This window comes from Salvelinus alpinus, chromosome 23 (genome assembly GCF_045679555.1).
Source record: "Salvelinus alpinus chromosome 23, SLU_Salpinus.1, whole genome shotgun sequence".
Taxonomy (NCBI): Eukaryota; Metazoa; Chordata; class Actinopteri; order Salmoniformes; family Salmonidae; genus Salvelinus; species Salvelinus alpinus.
The window spans coordinates 42,433,529-42,449,121 of record NC_092108.1 but is presented as its reverse complement, the minus strand read 5'-3'; the positions used below and the strand labels follow the sequence as shown (position 1 = coordinate 42,449,121).

At 41.2% G+C, this 15,593-nt stretch overlaps 1 protein-coding gene across 2 annotated transcripts; it reads right to left on the bottom strand.

The window, feature by feature from the left end:
* Positions 1-4,064: 4,064 nt before the first annotated feature.
* Positions 4,065-7,772, bottom strand: LOC139551059 (putative nuclease HARBI1). 2 transcript variants are annotated; one of them, XM_071362411.1, is made up of 9 exons: positions 6,783-7,772; positions 6,631-6,692; positions 6,462-6,548; positions 6,093-6,374; positions 5,978-6,013; positions 5,325-5,879; positions 5,140-5,255; positions 4,932-5,043; positions 4,065-4,837 (listed from the first exon to the last, which is right to left on the bottom strand). In XM_071362411.1, the coding sequence occupies exons 6-9, from the start codon at positions 5,794-5,796 to the stop codon at positions 4,467-4,469; spliced, it is 1,071 nt and encodes a 356-aa protein (XP_071218512.1). In that variant the 5' UTR covers positions 5,797-5,879; positions 5,978-6,013; positions 6,093-6,374; positions 6,462-6,548; positions 6,631-6,692; positions 6,783-7,772; the 3' UTR covers positions 4,065-4,466. The 2 variants fall into 2 exon arrangements, with proteins under 2 accessions (XP_071218512.1, XP_071218513.1); XM_071362412.1 differs by having other exon boundaries at positions 5,325-6,013; positions 6,783-6,959; positions 7,047-7,772.
* Positions 7,773-15,593: the final 7,821 nt, after the last annotated feature.

Genomic DNA, 15,593 nt, shown 5'->3' with positions numbered 1-15,593 from the left:
AACAATTTCAAAGATTTGACCGAGTTTCAGTTCATAGAAGGAAATCAGTCAATTGAAATGAATTCATTCAGCCCTAATCTATGGATTTCAAATGACTGGGCAGGGATGCAGCCATGGGTGGGGCTGGGAGGGCATAGGCCCACCCACTTCGATGCCAGGCCCACCCACTGGGAAGCCAGGCCCAGCTTATCAGAATGGGTGTTTCATCACAAAAGGGCTTCATTACAGACAGAAATACTCCACAGCACCCCCCTTCCCCTCCTCAAATGATCCCGCAGGTGAAGAAGCTGGATGTGGAGGTCCTGGGCTTGTGTGGTTACATATGTTTGTGGCTGTGAGGCCGGTTGGACGTACTTTCAAATGTTCTAAAATGTTGTTAGAGGTGGTTTATGGTATAGAAATTATTAAAATCTCTGGCGACAGCCATGGTGGACATTCTTGCAGTCAGCATGCCAATTTCACGCTCCCTGAAATGTTGAGAAATCTGTAGCATTGTGTTGTGTGACAAAACTACACATTTTTAGAGTGGTCTTTTATTGTCCCCAGAATAATTATCATGATGTTTAATCAGCTTCTTGATATGCCACACCTGTCAGGTGAATGGATTATCTTGGAAAATGATAAATGCTCACTAACAGGGATGCAAACCAATTTGTGCACAAAATTTGAGAGAAATACGCTTTTTGTGCATGTGGAACGTTTCTGGGATCTTTTATTTCAGCTCATAAAATATTGTACCAATACTTTACATGTTGTGTTTATATTTTAATTCAGTAGAGAATGGGATCTAGAGAGGCGTGTCTTTGATGTTGGAGTAACAACGAATCAACAATGTTTATGCAGATTTAACCATGCAAAGGCTTCTGGGTTTGAGGGGTTATCTACTGTATACCGTGAGTGAAAAGAACATTCAACAAAGTACGTCAACCAACCTATACCATGTTTCTTACAGCTTCCCTCCCTCTTATACTGGGATGTATTGGACTGTTCACTTCTTGGTTAAAAGGGTGTCATGAATGATTAAGACCTGTCAATTGATCACTGACAGGACTGAGATACTAACATTAGCTTCTCTGACCACAATGTGAGAGATTGTATGTGTGATGATGGTTATCTTCTGGCATAAGAGGTTTTCCATCACCAATGTAATATGTTCAAAACTGTTGTCTGCAACATTAGTGATAAAGAACTGTTCAAGAGATCTTCAATGGTCTCACAAATGTAATAAAGAAAATGTGTAATAAAATCTCCCTTTGTATAGTACAAACACTTGTACGGAAATCAGCCCCAAATCACAGGTATGATATCTGTGGTCATAAATCATGACTCCTGGGTCAGGTTCTACCTACTGTTGCAACATATGATATAAATATACATACATCAATCACAGACAACCCCCACACAAAACTACTTTACGCCAATTTAGAGTCTTAATTAACATAACTACAACATAACTACAGCCACAGGAGAACCCTCCCCTACCCAAATAGCATTCCCTGAAAGCAGTCCCTCATGTTTACAACCACAGGTGAAACCACCTGGTTATCTATTGTAAATACCCAATTTCATTGCCACTGCCACTCTAAATCAAGAGGCGTGCACTACAGTTTGACACAAACTGCCCCTCATTAACTACTCTCACATCTCCCACGATCTGTCTTCACATGCCCCATGGAATGCTCTCTCTGCTAGGAGTCGCAGCCATCTAATGTCCCCCATTCATATCCTGTTACAATTCATGACACATTGCATTACGACACATTACCTAATATTGATATTACGTTTATATAGGTGAAATGAACCAAATCTTTAGGACCTTTCTATCGAAATAAAATGTGGTGTAGGTTCCTCGCTAGTCGAGTACTCAAAACCTTCATATCATAAAAATATTAAGAGGTGAGCTGAGTTTTCCTCCATTTTGTCATAATTGCGCAAGCTTGTCTTGTAGCCGACGACAGTATATCTATGAAGCAAGTTCGATAAGGCTGAACCATCCTTGCCAATTTTGGATAAGGATCTGAAGAGCCCAAGAAGAGATCAGGAAGGTCCAGAAACAACCCCTGGCCCCTAGTTCCTAGCCCCCAACTCTGCACACTGTATGTCTTGAAGATCTGAAAAAGTTGGGTAGGTATAAACAACATGATAGTAGGTTTAACCATTGAGTTGTATTTATTTTATATTTAACATGGCAGGTCAGTTAAGAACAAATTCTTTTTTACAATGACGGCCTACCCCGGCCAAACTCTAAACCGGACAACGCTGAGCCAATTGTGCACCGCCCTGTGTGACTCACAATCATGGCCAGTTGTGATACAGACTGGAATTGAACCAGGGTCTGTAGTGACAGCTCTAGCACTGAGATGCAGTGCCTTACCCCATGCCCAATCCGGATGCGCGCATGCGTCCATGTGCGCAAATTGATTTTGTGCCTCCCACACGAAACGCGATCACGACACATAGGTTGAAATATCAAAACAAACTCTGAACCAAATATATTAATTTGGGAACAGGTCAAAAAGCATTAAACATTTACGGTAATTTAAATAGCTAGCTTGCAGTTGCTAGCTACTTTGTCCTATTTAGCTAGCTAGCTTGCTGTTGCTAGCTAATTTGTCCTGGGATATAAACGTTGAGTTGTTATTTTACCTGAAATGCACAAGGTCCTCTACTCCGACAATTAATCCACACATAAAACGGTCAACCGAATCGTTTCTAGTCATCTCTCCTCCTTCCAGGCTTTTTCTTCTTTGGACTTTATATGGCGATTGGCATCTAACTTTCATAATAAGGTGTATTACCACAACCGACCGACCTCAGTTCATCTTTCAATCACCCACGTGGGTTTAACCAATGAGGAGATGGCACGTGGGTATATGCTTCTAAAAGCCAATGAGGAGATGGGAGAGGCAGGACTTGCATCGCGGTCTGCATCACAAATAGAAGCAACTTCTATTTTCGCGCCTGGCAATGCAAACGCTAGTTGGCGCGCGTGAGCAGTGTGGGTGCAATGATTGAATTACATGTATCTGTAAATTTATTTTGCAACGCTTGTCCACGCGACACGTCCAGTTTGGGCAGCGTGTTAGACCGCTGCGCCACTCGGGAGCCCAAATTGTATAGAGATCGCTGTCCCATTATGGTGTCTGTGAGCGCACAGGCAGCACCATTGAGGCTATCTCCATTTTGAAGTTGTACATTGTCTTCTTCACCTGCAGTGCTGGAGTCTTGAACCGAATCATGTGTTTCATTCCTTTATTGTGGCCACTAGATGGCGGTGATATAGCCTAATACCATTTACAAACTAGGCAAACAGATTTGAAGAAAAAAACAATGTCCAGGGGCCTGTTGCACAAAACTAGGATAAGGGATTAAGCCAGGATATCTTGGTGATCCTGGCTCAATTGATCCGTAATCCGGTTGCACTAAAGATGGATAGGGGGCAGGAGGATATGTTATGGTATAAATTACCATGGAGATTTATTCTGTGGAGCTAGCCTGCTCCAGACCAGGCTAAATTCCAGGATCTATTTAATCTCATCCCTAATGTCAGTCAGCAGTCACCACAAATGGAAACCAATAGTTATTTCACTGCTCACTATACATTGTTATCACATATAACTAGACCCACTGTTATTATTTAAACGTTTGTGATCATTAATTTCAATGATTTTGGATAAAAAATGATTTTTAGATGATGTTGCTATCATTAGATAATTTACAGTTTCCCATAGACTATAAGGCTATATATAAAATGATAGAATATTAGGGCCACAGAGGGGAAAAAAACACAAGTCATAATATTGTAACCAGTTGTTTTAAAGGAGGACAGTTGTTAAAATGACAGATGTGGGGCATTTCGTGAAATTGTACTTCAGTATGGTTTCATAAACAAAGACATGCTGATGTGCCAGAATATTAAGTATCACATTGTCATAAGTATCAAAACTGTAAAAACAATATGTAGCTTTTCTGCAGAAAGAACCAGCCTCATAAATTTATGACTTTATCCTTTTTCTTCAGTGTGGCCCTAGTACTCTGTCATATAAACAAATACACATTCCATATGAATATAAAAACACAATGTGTAACATTATGTTCCTTTATTGAATAAGGACAAAACAAAGCAGGTAAACCATCAGCTCCTTTCGAAACTGAAGTCACAGTGACTCTACAAGATGGAAAGCACAGAATCCAAGCATATTATACAAAATGATACATACACATTCAAAGGTCTGTATATAACACACCCTGCATGTCTGCACACTAAAATAAATGCAGGACAAATCCATACACATCAACTGAACAGACAAATGAATGGATGCAGTAGCCTCCCTGCAGCCTTGTATTACACACAGTATACCGCACAAACATCATAAGAGGCCAAATTCGTCAAAAAACGAACCCAAAAAAACCCAAATTCCTCTGCCACCGCAGGACATATTTAACCAAAATTGAAAGCACACATACTAACTAAAATAATTCAACACATATTGGTCCCTCAGCAGCCGACCACTGTCGTCATCAGGGAAGATTGCCGGATTGTCCCAGTCCATGGCTGGTGGCACTCTGGGGGCCCTCTCCTTCCTCAGGCAGGCCACATTGTGGAGGACAGCACAAGCCACAGTAATATCACATGCCCTAACAGGGCTGACCCTTAATTTGTGAAGGCAGTGAAAGCGTGCCTTCAGGAGGCCAAAGGTCATTTCAACTCTGGCCCTGGTCCTGGCATGGGCATGGTTGTAGGCCTGCTGTGCTTCCTGGGGGTCTGTGAAAGGTGTCAGGAGAAAAGGCTGGCAGCCATACCCCCTGTCTCCCAGCAACACACCAGAGAATTCACCTGTCAACACAAAATCTCATCATTACTACCTCATAAACACAGTGATATTCTTGACACAGCCATGATGGTTATAAATAGGGGTTGTGTGGCTTACCTTGTGATAGGCACTGATAGATTTCAGAGGCCCGAAAGATTCTGGAGTCATGGACTGAGCCAGGCCATTTTGCCACAACATTGCTGATCACACAGTCAGCATTGCAGACCATCTGAAATCATAAGATGAGGAATATTACACCAATCAATGCACATCACTGGCAATGCAGAGTGTTCGTCAATGGACAATATCAAAAAGTTATGTTCACCTGAACATTAATGCTGTGAAAGGATTTCCTATTCACAAAATCGGCCTCATGGGCACCTGAGGGGGCTTTTATCCTTATGTGTGTGCAGTCCACTGCACCAATGACATTGGGGAAACCTGTCACACAAAGTAATGAGTATCCTACTATGTGTTAACAGTTGTCCTGTAATTTGTAGATCCTCTTACCTGCAATCCTATAGAACTCCTCTTTGATGTCACAGAGTCTTCTGTGGCCAGGGAAGGAGATGAAGACATCTGCTAATGCTTTGATAGCCAGACACACACTCCTTATTGTGCGGCAAATTGTGGCCTTGTTCAGCTGTTCTGCATCCCCCACTGAGTACAGGAAGGCTCCACTAGCAAAAAAGCGCAAGGCCACACAAACCATTTGCTCCACACTCAGTGCATGGCTCCGTGCAGTGCGGTGCTTAATCCTGGGACCCAGTAGTCTGCATAGATACCTGATGCCATCTGCAGAAAACCTGTATCTTTCATATAGATGGTCATCAGGGAAGGCCAGTGGGTCCAACCGGTCCCTGAAGACCCTTTCTCGCCTGAAGGCTCTCCTCAGCACAAGTGCTTCTTCATCCACCACATCTCGCACGAATGGGCATGCCATTGTCAGAGCAGAAAGGAACACACAATTTTGGGCCTTCATATAGACTAGTCGCCACACCTGGTGCTGGGGGGGTGGGCAAAAGAGGGCGATGCCTTATAACGATGACTTGGTTGTACTGATTGCTGGGAAAATAAAAAAAACCTTAGAAAGATGCCACCGTCCTGTGTGCTCACAATAAGAGCTCATATGTCATGGCTCACTTGACTTTACGAGAATATACCTAATTTTTATTTTGAGCTGTGTCATCTTCTTGGAGCTGGGGGAGGAAAGAAAAATAATGAATAATACATTTGTGTTACAGTTAGCATACAGTGTACATTGAAGGCATATCTCACCTCCCTCTCAAGTTTTTTTATTTCAAGGTCCAGTTTCCTAATTGTCCTCTTTTTTATTTCGGACTCCAGTGCAAGATTTTCCATCTTTTTCTTCTTGTACTGAATGTCTATGTCTGCCAGTTCTATTTGGCGCCGGAGGTGGTTGCCATACAACTTTCTGATAGCTTGTGAGCTCTGTGAACACAATACAATTAGCGCAGCTGGAATTTGGCAGGATGTGGTGTCCTTTTATTAATACGCACTGTTGCCAGGCTGGTTTTCCCACTGTATAGCATCTGGGTCCTGTAAAAGAAATTAGATTTTTTGATTTTGATGAGGACTCCTCACCATTGTAGAGTAAATAGTACTTTCACAGTCTTAACATGATACCTCATGCCTTCTGGAATCCAGAGAGATGGTCTCCTCCTCATCATCGTCTCCATCATGTGCTGTTGCTGCTGCACTGGGGCCTTCACCCTATCACATTTAATCGGATTCATATTGAAGCTAGTAGACAAGACATGCCAGGCCTACAGTATGCCTTTGATGGAGTACTCACTGGATCAGCATCGTCTGGTGCTTGTGCTGGTGGCTCTAACAGGAACACAGTGCTGCCAGACACTGCAAGGCAATAGGTAAACCAAAGTCAGACAGTCCAAATTGATTCAATATGAATGTGGTTGTATCCCATGTAGAGATGGAAGGACATACCTTGAATGAAGCGGGTGGCATCTTGGGAGGAACCTATGCTCGTCTCTTTCCCCCCAGGGATCCCCTCTAAGACGGGCCTGCCTTTATTTAGCTCCAAGGCCATGTCCTCTGCTGGGGTAAGGTCAGCCTTTGGTGACCCACCACCCGTGCCTTGTCTGTGGGTATTCTTTTTCACTGCTAAAACAGTACAGACAATGTGTGAGCAGGCACCTTCTGGGTACAATATATGCTTGTGCTTTGTTAAATATTAGTCAGGGACCATACCATTCTGCAGAATGTTCTTGTATTTGATTTTGACCTGCTGCCATGTCCGTTTTGGCCCGTTCATGTTTAATCTACACACACACACACACACACACACACACACACACATTTAATGGAGTCACACTGCAAAAAATTACTTGGTATTTTTGTCTTGTTTTCAGTAAAAATATCAAAAAATTTATCATAGCTTTATACAGTGTGATGGAGTTACTTTACACAATTTCACTCATATCTGCAGTGCATTTCATTTAAAAATTTAACCGTTTCATAATTACAGTACAACTGCATTTTTGGAGATGTGAATTAAATATTTGAATTGTAATTGTGATGTTTCAGCGGAGCGGTGAGTGTGTAATTGTGCACTACTTACGCATTCAGGCGGTCTGCAATACTTTGCCACGCTTTTTCTCTTTGCTTTATCACTGTGGCGGTGTTGCCTTTCTTCTTAATTATATCTTTTACCTCCTCGTATGCCTCCATGAGGATTTGTGCTTCCGACGGGGAAAAGTACGCGGCTCTAGTTGCCATGGTAAATCAGTTAATCTGTGATCTGTGGCGGGGTCTATTTGAGTGAGCCGTGAGCGCGCACCTATCCAGGATTGGTTTCACCTGGCTTAATGAATCCGTGTCTGCTCATCCTGGCTTGGTCTTTGTGCAACCAATTAAGCCTGGACGCACATGTTTTGGCTTCATTGAGCTCAGCTGAGTCATTTATCCCGGATGTCTTAATTATACTTTTGTGCAACAGGCCCCTGGTCATTGGTTGATCATCCAGTTGAAAATGGTGGAAGCCCTCAATGGCAATGTCCATGATATGATCTCTATACATTTGCTAGATGTAATTTCTTACTTTGCTCATAGCTATCCACTCTTTTCAAATCTACTAAGGTGCTTGGGGGGTGCGACTAGAGGGGTGGTTTATGAACCACACAAAGGTTTTGGTCACGTTCCGCTACTCAGACGTTGCATGGATCAACTAATGGTTGAGTGTCCACGTCATCGACTGGGCCGTCGGGCACCAGTTAAGTAATACGTAAAATACAAATCCAGGCGTTGTAAGATCTGGCATGCATCAGCAACGTCGGAGCAGGTGAACACAACCTTTCACTTTTGCACTGATTCCTTTGCAGACAACACCACCTTCTGGCAACACCTAGAATTGAAACATTTCACTAGATGTTCATTTTTCACACAGACCATAAACGTAAATCCGGGTTTGAAAAATAGGCTTTTAAATCCCAAGCAACATCATTGGGAGATGAAACAAGTTATACTGTGAAGGCCAGTAAGTCTGAGAGCATCATTTCAGGGTTTATTTATTTTGTTGCCACCTGTGTGGCAACATAATGTCTCTCTCTTTAAAAAAATATTTTTGCAGCTAATTTACTCTCTGTACTGGTATTGGAACACTTGATAATAGCTTTGATAATAGCTTTAATAAATGAATAAGCATTTAAAACATTCATAATCATGAAGCATAAGCATACATTTTAAAATTGCTTCATTAATGTTATTATAAAGTGTCAAGTATTGATTAAATATCTGACAGAAAAATACCATAGTGATAATAATATATCGACACAACCAAGAATTGCCTTGCAGGTTAAACAACACTAGAGGACAACAGAGGTCCAAGTTAGTAAATTAGATCACACTCCCCTCCTGTGGAGATAAGAGCTACGAAAGCTAATTTGTTCAGTATTTATCGTCTTGGCCATTACAACAAGTGATTCTTTCAGGCTAAGCTGCAACGTCTAGCTGGGGAGATAAGGAGGATGAACAAAAGTGTGCTAAGTGACAGCTATCTCTGAGATAGCTTATCTGAGTTCACTCAGAGTAGTAACAGTAAATAATTCACATGAGTAGTTTATATTCGTACATACTGTACATTGGGGTCAATTTCATTCCAAGATAAGACTCATCTCCCCAGGTGATATGGCTATAGGAGTTTTTTGGGGATCATACAATACATGGAATCAATCAACCAGAAACACTACCCGATGCAGCAGAGTGACCTCATTTGTAATGCTTTAAAAGTGACGTTTTATGGCCCTTATTGATAGTATAGGAGGAGACGGGCATTTAGACTAATGAAATGCATTCACACAGCGGCACTTAACACGAAGCACGGTTCCCCACTTCAGCACAAACGTATCGGATCTGGATCGTATCCAGCTCTTACTAAAGCAATCACTTCTACTGCTCTAGAGCTGTAATGCTGCGCTGCTGGTGAATGCAGACAGACATTTCCTCTGCATGGTGCAGTGTGTGTCAGGGATGTGTCGAACCTAAATGACAAATGGAAATCCGTTGCATCATCAACATCCGTGTTGCCATGCTATTTTATAGGTGCACTTGCAACAGTATGAGATTCCAGATGATTCCAGAGGATGTCGCTGTATCAGTTCGGCTTTCAACAAGTACAGCTTTATTATAAAAGCAAGGAGCGAAAGGGCTAACTTTGTCCAAAACTTGGTCGAATGTAGATGCAAATCTGATAGATGCCTCACACATTAAGAGTTTTTCTTATCAAACACACGCAGCTTTGATTTATTCATATCTGTCGACACTCTGATCTCACCCTCAAGCGTGAACTAGCATGGACAACTGTGTCATGTGCGGTCATGAGATGAGAAACGGATTCATCTGAGTTACATTCAAGGCCATAGGACCCCAACGCCCACCCTGCTTTTTCCCAAAGAGGTCATTCAAGTCTCGGGAACCAGTTTGTTCATCGTGAGTGGCTTAAAGAGGTCATTGTCGCATCTGCAGACAGCACTGTTTATCAACTGTTTAAACAACTTCTGTGGGAGGAGACAAATTGAGGAGGGCGGCTTTCTTTGAGGTAGGATTTGTTTTTCTTATCCAAAAAGGATCTTGCGATTTCAAGGAACTTAGTCAATAACGCGATAGAATGGCTAAGGCTTCTACTCTATCATGACTTTCAGTAAGGCATTTATCCATAGATAAAAAGACCAAGGTACTATTTTTTAGAATTGGGAGTGCATATTCTGTAGTGTTTCATTCCAAAGTGTTTCAAGTGTGGCTTGGTCTTTTGCCTGTAGGGCTACAGGCCATGTACACTCTAAAGCAGGGGTGTCAAACTCATTCCACGGAGGGCCTAGTGTCTGCAGGTTTTTGGTTTTTCCTTTCAATAAAGCCCTAGACAACCAGGTGTGGGGAGTTCCTAACTAATTAGTGATGTTAATTCATCAATCAAGTACAAGGGAGGAGCGAAAACCCGCAGACACTCGGCCCCCCGTGGAATGAGTTTGACACCTGTGCTCTAAAGTCATTGCACAACACATATGTAAATTAACCCGGTATCATCCTCACCTCTTGCTATACACCTGCCACCGAGCTTCCACCTGTAACTGAGTCACCAACTAGTTTAGCATTTCCCAAGAGGTCTCCTGAACAGGAATCTGTGGTGGTGCTCCTTCCAGATGAACACTTTTGAAGGCCAATAATCCCTCAAGGGGCTCAGCGGAGATAGTTCGTATTCCTCAACCTCACCTAACATGATCTGTAACGAAGACTCCGCAGGGGACCGGAAAACCGTAGAGAGTTGGCATTTAGGCCAAAGACCATGTGGGGACACCAAGGGTTAAACCAGGCAGAAACACCTGCCAGGAATCTCCCTTTGACAATTAGCAAGATTAGTTCACGTAAATGGATTAGTTGATTAGTGAGAGTCAACAAGAATCTGTGTCGGTGTAATCTTGACCTCTTTGCCCGGGCATCCAATCGTCATCACTGACCAACCCTCATGAAAAAGTACTACTAAATTACTACACACAACCTACTTTTGTAGTAGTGACTATAAAGACTTGTAGTTGTATTTATTATGGATCCCCATTAGCTGCTGGCATGGCAGCATATACTCTTCCTGGGGTCCAGCAAAATTAAGGCAGTTATACATTTTTTAAAACATTACAATACATTCACAACAGATTTCACAACTCATTAAGTATGGCCCCTCAGGCCCCTACTCTACCACCACATATCTACAACACAAAATCCATGTGTACGTGTGTGTATAGTGTGTATGTTATCATATGTTTGTATGCATGTGTCTGTGCATGTGTTTGTGTTGTTTCACAGTCCCCGCTGTTTCATAAGGTGCATGTTTATATGTTTTTTAAATATCATTTCACTGCTTGCATGAGTTACTTGATGTAGAATAGAGTTTCATGTAGTCATGGCTCTACATTATGTAGTACTGTGCGCCTCCCATAGTCTGTTCTGGACTTGGGGACTGTGAAGAGACCTCTGGTGGCATGTTTTGTGGGGTATGCGTGGGTGTCCGAGCTGTGTGCCAGTAGTTCAAACAGACAGCTCGTGAATTTAACATGTCAATAACTTTCACAAATACAAGTAGTGATGAAGTCAATCTCTCCTCCACTTTGAGCCAGGAGAGATTGACATGCTTATTATTAATGTTAGCTCTCTCTGTACATCCAAGGGCCAGCCGTACTGCCCTGTTCTGAGCCAATTGCAATTTTCGTAAGTCCCTCTTTGTGGCACCTGACCACACGACTGAACAGTAGTCCAGGTGTGACAAAACTAGGGCCTGTAGGACCTGCCTTGTTGATAGTGCTGTTAAGAATGCAATCCAAGGTTACTCCAAGCAGTTTAGTCTCCTCAATTTGCTCAATTACCACATTATTCATTGCAAGTTTTAGTAGGAGGTTTAGGGTTTAGTGAATGAGATTGTGTAGCGAATGGGTAGTTTATGCACTACTCAAGATACACAAGTAGACTTTTGTTGTGTTCAGTCGGAAAACAGTAGTGTTTCCACTAGTAATCAGGTAGAGATTTCACTTCCGGTTGTAGTTGTATCGAACTGGTGTGAAAAGAGTGTTTCCCAATAAGTATGTGTGTGTATGCAAATGTACAGTATGTTCATATTGGTATACTTACCCATTCTACTTTTGACTGAAGACTGTAGGCCATTGTTTGTAAGATTAACATTGTTTAACAAAGTTTTTCTATGTTGTCTTATGTGACCTTATAATAAATTGGCGGTGTCGTGGAAATTACCACCAGGGACACTTGAAGTCAATATTAAATGAATCATTCTTTATAATCAGCAAGCTGGAGAGGCTCCAACAAACTTAATGCACCATAGTACACGTCGGTCGGGAGCTCCGCCAGGGCAGTCCCGTTAGTTCTCTGATATACTGCTTAGACAGACAAGTTATATTTGCATGATTTAGCTTATTCATTATTTATAATTAATGTTTGGTTCATGCATGTGACCAACCAATATCTCACGAGGCCTCTTCTCTCCAAGCTGAGACCTTGAAACTGAGACACCCCTTTCGGTTCTCAAAACAATGTTCTGGGCGTACTGTCAAATTGCTTATACTGATAGTTAGGATTCCTCCCAGGCACGATCAATCAGTCACTTGCATGAGCCCAGTCGAATTGGTTATTAGAAAAGCACAAACATAACATTTTTCTTCACAGTTGTGAAGTTGTCTCTTGTTCTTGTCTTTATTTTCTAAAAGGTTACATGGTGGAGAAATGTGGCTGCAAGAAAAAAGAGGATCTGAAGATATTAAAGTCAAAGCTGAATGAAGACAAGGGCTCAAAGGGTAAATAAACGTGTAAATATGTCATTTAATATGTTATTAATTTAATAAATAGAAACATTTGCAATTATGTTTGTATAAGCTTATTATTTCGTGCTTGATGATATAAACACATAATTTGAGGAAATAACACGTGCACTAGTCATGATACACAAAGATGTCAGTAGTGATTTTGAATAGGCAAACAGTAGTAAATGTGTCAGTTTTATCTAGTAATTCAAAAGGCGTTGTATTGACTCAGCACTACACACAAATGGCTGTAGTAGGATTGAGTAGGCACACAGCAGTAATGTGTAGACATTATGTAGTAATTCAATAGTGAACATGTAGGAATTCTGTAGGTATGTGTAGGTTTTAAGTACTAGATACTCAAAAGCTCAGTAGTTACACAGTCATTAAAAATCTTAGGGATAGGCCCCTTTTTTCTCAATTTCCGCCTGAATGATGTGCCCAAAGTAAACTGCCTGTAGCTCAGGCCCTGAAGCCAGGATATGCATATAATTGGTACCATTGGAAAGAAAACACTTTGAAGTTTGTAGACATGTTAAAATAATGTAGGAGAATATAACACAATAGATATGGTAGGAGAAAATCCAAAGAAAAACCAACCATAATTGTTCTCTTTTGAGAGACCATCCTCTTAGAAATGCAAGAGAAAGGTCTTATTGTAAAATAGCACCCTGGATGTAATTCCTATGGCTTCCACAGGGTGTCAGCAGTCTATATTCAAGGCTCGTAACTTCAAAAACGAATAAGAAATAAGTTTTTGTATGAGGACACAGTTTTGGAAATCCTTGTCTTTGCGCTCCATGATGAAATTGCGCACCTGCTAAAATCGGTTTCCTATTGAACATACTTCTTTCCAAAATAAATATTATAGTTTGATTACATTTTAAGGTGTCTGAGGAGTAAATAGAAATGTATTTTGACTTGTTGAAACAAAGTTTAGGGGTAGATTTTTTGATTAATTTCTCTGCAAGTTGAACGAGTGGATTACTCAAATCGTTGGCGCCAACTAAACAGACTTTTGGGGATATAAAAAATTATTTTATCTAACAAAACGACAATACATGTTATATCTGGGACCCTTTGGATGACAAATCAGAGGACGTTTTTCAAAAAGTAACTGAATATTTAATCTTTACATGTGAATGTATGAAACTTGTGCCGGTGGAAAAATATTTTGATGTGGGGCGCAGTCCTCAAACAATCGCATGGCATGTTTTTGCTGTAATAGCTACTGTAAATCGGACAGTGCTGTTAGATTTACAAGAATTTAAGCTTTCAGCCAATATAAGACACTTATATGTACCTAAATGTTTAAAATCCATAATAACTATAAGAATTTATTTGAATTACGCGCCCTCCAGTTTCACCGGAAGTTGTCCCGCTAGCGGGACACCGATCCTTAATTAAGGGAGAATTATGTAGTGATTTTATGAGGAAATATGTAGTGTTCTCCAGTAGTGAAACATCCCAATAACTACTTAAATGACTACATAAATCACTACTGGTTTACTGCACATCTCAAAAGCAAGATTTTGTAGGTTTTGTGTAGATCTTGTGTAGTACGGATGAGTAGTAATTCAGTAGTACTTTTTCATGAGTGAAGGACTGTAAATCAAATCACTGACCCATAATAATAACACTGGGATGGCACAGAACCTACAGTAGGAGGAGAGAGCAGGCCACTGTAATGCCTGATCAGAATGGTAATAAATACCAAGGCTCTTCGTTGAGTCCACATGGTCTTCTGAGGAACTTGACTCATTTACCTTTGTGTATGTTACATTATGTCACCAGCACACCTTTCAAACATCTAACAGGAGCTTTTTCAGAAACTGTATTTACCCAAATTGAATTGTATGAGGCATCACTGGTTATGGTACAATGCAGAATTTTGTAGTTTGTAGTACATATTGGAAACTCACTGAATAGCCAGTGATCTGACCTTGCAGTAGATGGTGGGGATAGGACCCACAGGATCCTACGCAAGGAAAGCTAAGCAGAAAGAATCAGTGATAAAGGAAACAGATAACCCATGGAGAGCAAATAGGAGATGTGTGCAACCAGAGCAGCTCGCAGGGTTCACAATGGACAAGATTATGGCAACTTGGCAAGACACACCTAACCTCTCTAGCTTCAGATAATCTTCAACTGTTGCTTTTGACAGTGCGCTACAGGTTTTCTTGATTTTAAGCTGAATATAAGCCAACATGAATGATTTGCAGTCAAGATGATCTTTTTCAAGCTAAGGTAATTAGATCATGCTCGGTTGATGCTGATTGCAATTGACTCAGCATCGCTCAGCTAGGCTGAGTAGCTGGGGGTGGGGGAGGGGGAAAACCCAGCTGGCACATAACGTTCTGAGAACCACATGTTTCTTAGAGCTTGGTAAGAGCGTGGTTGTGATATGGTTAATTTGCATACAACCTTCCCAAAACTTTCTGGGAATGGTGCAGGATAGTTGCTTGGCTTTGGAACATTCTCAGCACGTTTAAGGAACTTAACATTTCATTACTTTAACAGAACGTTTTCTCAATGTTCAAACATTGTTACATTTCAATTTTGGAAATATGAACGTTCTCCAACTGTTTTGACATTGGGAATGTTCTCAAATAGTTCAGAGAACCCCCTAGAGTCGATGTCCGTGCCCCCATAATAAAAAAATCCCCATAAAAATCATTAGAATTTTTTTTTCTTCTGAGCTTTCTTATATCTCTCAGATATAGGATAGACACTTCAAAACATACTTCCTTTTGATTTACATTTGGACTATCTGTTCATTAGAGTTACCAGCCTCAGAAATTGCAGTCCAAATAAATGCGTCACAGTGTTCAAGTAACAGACACATCTCAACATCAACTGTTTAGAGGAGACCGTGTGAATCAGGCCTTCATGGTCGAATTGCTGCAAAGAAAAAACTACTGAAGGACACCAATAAGAAGAA

Excerpts from the sequence above, each read along its gene's own strand:
- LOC139551059 (XM_071362411.1), bottom strand. The coding sequence starts at position 5,796 with ATGAAGGCCCAAAATTGTGTGTTCCTTTCTGCTCTGACAATGGCATGC. Across the intron at positions 5,256-5,324 it reads GGAGTTCTATAGGATTGCAG|GTTTCCCCAATGTCATTGGT; the intron begins GTAAGAGGATCT and ends TTTGTGTGACAG. Across the intron at positions 4,838-4,931 it reads CTATCAGTGCCTATCACAAG|GTGAATTCTCTGGTGTGTTG; the intron begins GTAAGCCACACA and ends TTGTGTTGACAG.